We start from the raw sequence: 5,195 nt of genomic DNA, 5'->3' as shown, positions 1-5,195 counted from the left end.
CACACCCCACACCCCCCCCAATTAATCCTCCCTCAGGCTTCTCCCCCCTCTCCCCTCCCCTCCTGCCCCAAACCCCAGGTTCCCCCCGGCCCTCCAGCACCCCCAGGCCCCCAAAGGTCCGCCCCGGTGTCGCACGGTCGTAGGTGACGATCTCGTCTCCGCCGTGCAGGCCGGCGGCGCGGTTGCTGAGCAGCACGAAGTCCCGGCGGCCGCACTGCGCGCACCCCACGAAGTTGAGGAGGAAAGAGCCGCCTTCCAGGCAGGTGGTGCCCTAAAGGCGGCAGCACGGGGCTTAGCACCGGGACCGGGGCCGGGACCGATCCCGGGCCCTTCCCTGCCCCCGCCCCGCCGGGCGCGGCCTACCCGCTCCGGGTACTCGGTGCCCACGCAACCCCCGCACATCCCGCCGCCGCCGGCCCGCAGATCTCGCGAGACTTCCGCCGCGGCGTGAGGAGGGGCGGGGCTTAGCGCCGGAGGGGCGGGGGGCGAATGGTCCCGCCTTTTGGGCGGAGCTTTGAGAGCGGGGTGTAGCGTATATGGGCGGGGGTTTTGCCAGGAAGAGGGGCGTGGTTTTATGTGCTGGGAGGGCGTGGTTAGAGGTGAGGGGGCGTGGCTAACGGCGAGGGGGCGGGGCTATCGGCAGGCCCCCCGCCCCGGGGACAGAGATAAGGCGAGGCGGGCTCGGGCATGTGGGACTAGCCGGGGGCAAGCGGAGCTAATTGTGGAGGTGCCTGGGCTAGCTGGGGGGCATGCAGGGCTAGCCAGGGGTACTTAGGGCCAGCCGGGGGACCCCTGGGCTAGTGGGGAGCACCTGGCAGTGTCTGTGGAGTGCCTGGGGCTAGCCGGGGGACAGCCAGGGCTACCTGGGGGATGCCTGGGACTAGCTGGAGGATACCCAGGGCTAGTGGGGGACACTGAGGGCTAGTTGGGAGGTGCCTGGGACTAGCTGGAGGACACCCAGGACTACTTGGGGGATGCCTGGGACTAGCTGGAGGACATCCAAGGCTACTTGGGGGATGCCTGGGACTAGCTGGAGGACATCCAAGGCTACTTGGGGGATGCCTGGGACTAGCTGGAGGACACCCAGGGCTAATTGGGAGGTGCCTGGGACTAGCTGGAGGACACCTAGGACCAGTGGGGGACATCCAGGGCTAGTTGGGGGATGCCTGGGACTAGCTGGAGGACATCCAAGGCTACTTGGGGGATGCCTGGGACTAGCTGGAGGACATCCAAGGCTACTTGGGGGATGCCTGGGACTAGCTGGAGGACATCCAAGGCTACTTGGGGGATGCCTGGGACTAGCTGGAGGACATCCAAGGCTACTTGGGGGATGCCTGGGACTAGCTGGAGGACATCCAAGGCTACTTGGGAGGTGCCTGGGACTAGCTGGAGGACACCCAGGGCTAGTGGGGGGTGCCTGGGGCTAGTCAGGGATACTCGGGGAGAGCTGGGGGACACCTGAGCTAGCGGGGTACAGGCAGGGCTAGTTGGGGGACACCTCAGCTTGCCTGACTGAGGGTCCTTCCCTAGTTGGAGGGCTCTCAGGGCCACCTGAGGTGCACCCTGGGCTAGCTGGAGGGTGCCGCGGGCTAGCTGGGGGACAGTGGGGCTGGATGGGTGGCTCGCTGGGCGGGGCCAGCGGGAGGGACCGGGGGCCAGCGGGGCCTCTCCGGGAGGGGACCGGGGCCAGCCCGAGTGACTGGGGGCTAGTCGGGGGGACACACGGGGGCTAGCGGGAGGTATCGTGGGCCAGCAGGGACTCTCCGGAGGGGGCATAGGGACTAGCCCAAGTTACCGGGGGCCAGCGGGGGTCGCCTGGGGGGGCGGCATCGGGGCTAGCCCGAGTTACCGGGGCCCAGCGGGGGCTCGCCGAGGGGCGTCCGGGGCCAGCCCGAGTTACCGGGGGCTAGTCGCGGGGGGGCACGGGGGCTAGCGGGAGGTACCGTGGGCAGGCCGGTGGGGCTCAGCGGGGCCCCGTGGGGACAGGGGCCCCCCCTGTCCGTGACAGCGGGTGGCTGCGCCGCTCCTCGCCCGGCCGGTGCCGGTGGCGGCGGCGGCCGGGGGGGGCCGCTGTGCTGCATTGCGGGGCGGGCGGCCCGTCCCCGCCCGCCTCCGCCCGGCCCTCCCGGGGGGGAGCGGGGCTATCTGGGCCGGGCAGCTCCGCTGGCCCCGGGCAGGAATGTCCCTGCGCGCCCAGATAATGTTATTTATATCGCGGCGAAGGGCGGCTCCGTTCCCACCGCCCCGCTCCGGTCCCGGCTCCGGCCCCGGGCCCGCCGCCGCCGCTCGTTCTCCCGCCGCCCCGCGCAGGTGAGAGCCGCGGTCGCCCCGGGCACCCCCGGCGGCTACCGGGATGCGCCGCCTCCGGGGTGGTGGGGGGGTGGTGGTGTCGGTGTCGGTTGGGGGGAGCGGGAGGGAGCGGAGGACACCGGGAGGCGCCGCTCCCCGGGGAGAAGCGGGGGGACAGCGGGACGCGCCGCCCGCCGCTCCGGGGACACCGGGTTTGGGGGGGGGGGGGTAGAGCCCCGAGCCAGCGGGCACGGTCCCCCGGGATGGCGGGGGGCTGCGGGCACGGAGGAAAGTTTGGTGGGGGCGCGGAGGGGGGTCAGCACCCCCTTTTCCCTGCGGCGCGGGGTGTGTGTGTGGGGGGGGGTGCGGGTCCTGATGTCACCCCGTGTCCCCCCCGGGGCTGCTGTCGCCGCCGGGGACGTGCGGCTGCCGGGAAGGACGGGGCGGGCGAGCGGCGGTGACTTTCTGGGGACACCCTGGGGACACTTTCCCTGGGGTGCCAACCCTGAGCGGGGTCCCCACAACCGGTCCTTGGCTACTCCTGGCACCACCAAACATGTGCCGGTGGGACGCGGCGGGCAACCTGGCTCCGGAGGCAGGTTGCCCAGCCGGCTTCGACCACCAGTTCTTTAGCCACTGGGGGGAAACTGGTGTTACTGGGAAGAGTTTTCTGGCCGCTGTGCCCTTGGCCCCCCTGGTCCCGGCGCGGCAGCGGGAGGATGCTCGTGGGCTGGGGGAACTTCTGCCCCCCGCACCCCAATAAGTCGGGGACCACCGATTTCAGGGTGGCTTTTGCCATCGCAAATCTCCGGCTCCCGGAGTCAGGGGGTCGCGGTGCCCTTCGTCCCGTTGGGTGAAGTCAACAAGGAGCGTTTTGGGGAGGGGGTGTGTGTGTGTGTGTGTGTGTGTGTGTGTGACAAGCGAAGGCGACCCCTGCAACTCCCCTGGGTGCCATCGTGGCCCACCACCCCCCAGAGACTATTTTGCAGTGTTTTGGGGGGGCCAGGCTGGTGATTTTGGGGTGGGTGAGGAGGCGCTGGGGGGCAGCCCCGTGCGCAGGGGAGGCCTATTTATAGCCAAAAATGTCTGTGGAGTGTCAGCACGTGTGCGTGTCGCCGCTCGGCGGGTTAGGTGATATGGGACAGTCCTGGCACGGCTGGCATCCGCACCCACTCCGGCCCTGGGAGAGGGGGGGTGTGGGGGGGGAAACCCAAACCGGAGGGTGGGAACGTGGCTGGGAAGCCGTGGCCGGAGCCGGCCATCGCCGGCCGGAGGAGCTGTGCCATGCCGTGCCCAGCGACCCCGTGCCGTGCCCAGCGGCCGTGCCCAGCGGGGCCATCTGCTCCCCGGCCTTGGCCGTGCGCCTGAGAGGCAGGCGGCAATCGGGGGGCCACGGGGACGCCCCCCCCGCCTCCTACCCCTGCCCGGTGAGGCCGGCCGTGGCGGGAGCGTGGCCGACCCCTGGCTCGGCAGAGACGAGGAATAAAAACATTATTTGGTGAAGCAGAGCGATGCCGGGTGGCGGGGACCCCAGGGACGTGCCAGGCTGCGGGTGGGGGCGATGGGGCAGTTTTGGGGGTGTTTTGGGGGAGCTCCCCTGCAGCGGCAACCGGTGTTTCGGCCGGACGCCGCCGTGGCCGGGGTCGAGCCGGGGAAAAGACTGGAGGGTGCGGCGGGCGGCAAGTGCCCAACCGCTGCCCCGGCTGCCCTTGGGGTGCAGTGGGGGGGACCTCGGCAGCGGCACGGTGCCAGCCCCTCGCCTGGGAAGTGCTGATTCACGGCGTGGAGCCGAAGGCGACGCTGCCCCTGGCTCCGGCCGCAGGATGCTTCGCAGCGGGGCCGGGCACCTCGGCATTCCCGGCGGGAGCGATGGCAATCCCCGGGGCGACCGGTGCCGGTGGCGGCGTGGCTGTGCCGCCAAACGGGGCGGTTTGGAAGGCGCCGGTGCGGCAGAGGGAGATTTAAAGGGTCGGTGAGCACCCGCGTTCGAAATGCACGCTGGCGGCTCCCTTGGGCCCCGCTGTGGCTCGCTTCGGCGTTATCTCCTCCTCCTCCTCCTCCTCCTCCTCCTCCTCGTCCTTCTTCTCCTCATGGTGTGGGGGGAGGCCCCAGCCAGGACCAAGGTCTCCCGCCGGGATGGCAGAGACCCGACACAACTCGGCACACGTGGTGCCGGGATGGCCCGTCCGCAGTTCCTGCCGTGTTGGTTTGGGGGGGGGGGGAGGTGTCCCCAAATTCCCCTTCCCCGGGGGGTTTTGCCCTGGGATGGGAAGGCTGGGAGCAGCATGGAGCCACGGCTCGGGGGGGGGCTGCGGGCCCCACTCGGGCACACGCTTGTGTGGCCTTGCACGCTCTTGTGCCTTCTTGCATGCGCTTGTGTGCATTCGCATGTCCCCGCTCACACGTGCGTGCTTTTGCACGCTCCTTCATGTCCTTGTTCACGCACGCACGCTATTCCACGCTCTGGCACGCTCCCGCATGTCTTTGCTCACGTGTGCATGCCCTTGCACGCTCCTGCATGTCTTTGCACGCTCTGGCACGCTCCTACCTGTCCTTGCTCACACGTGCATCCTTTTACATGCTCCTTCATGTCCTTGCACACCCTGGCACACTCCTGCATGTCCCTGCACACACGTGCATCCTTTTGCACACTCCTACATGTCCTTGCTCACACATGCATGCTTTTGCACACTCCTGCCTTTCCTTGCTCACGCGTGCGTCCTTTTGCACACTCCTACACCTCCTTGCACACTTTGGCACACTCTTACATGTCCTTGGTCACTCCTACATGTCCTTGCACGCTCTGGCACACTCCTACGTGTCCTTGCTCACACGTGCATCCTTTTACGTGCTCCTTCATGTTCTTGCACACTCTTACATGTGCTCACTCCTGCATGTCTTTGCAC

General features: G+C 69.0%; 1 protein-coding gene across 1 annotated transcript in view; it reads right to left on the bottom strand.

The window, feature by feature from the left end:
• The window catches only part of CHURC1 (churchill domain containing 1), a 914-nt gene extending 509 nt beyond the window's left edge, over positions 1 to 405 (bottom strand). Inside the window, exons 1-2 of the mRNA XM_074148676.1 lie at positions 364 to 405; positions 136 to 271 (exon numbers count right to left, since the gene is read on the bottom strand). Of these exons, the coding sequence (XP_074004777.1) occupies positions 136 to 271; positions 364 to 402 (175 nt within the window). The 5' untranslated portion in view covers positions 403 to 405. The remainder of the gene's footprint in view (positions 1 to 135; positions 272 to 363) is intronic.
• Positions 406 to 5,195: the final 4,790 nt, after the last annotated feature.

The sequence above is a fragment of the Numenius arquata genome, chromosome 6, assembly GCF_964106895.1.
Source record: "Numenius arquata chromosome 6, bNumArq3.hap1.1, whole genome shotgun sequence".
NCBI lineage: Eukaryota > Metazoa > Chordata > Aves > Charadriiformes > Scolopacidae > Numenius > Numenius arquata.
This window is presented reverse-complemented; position numbering and strand designations above follow the sequence as displayed.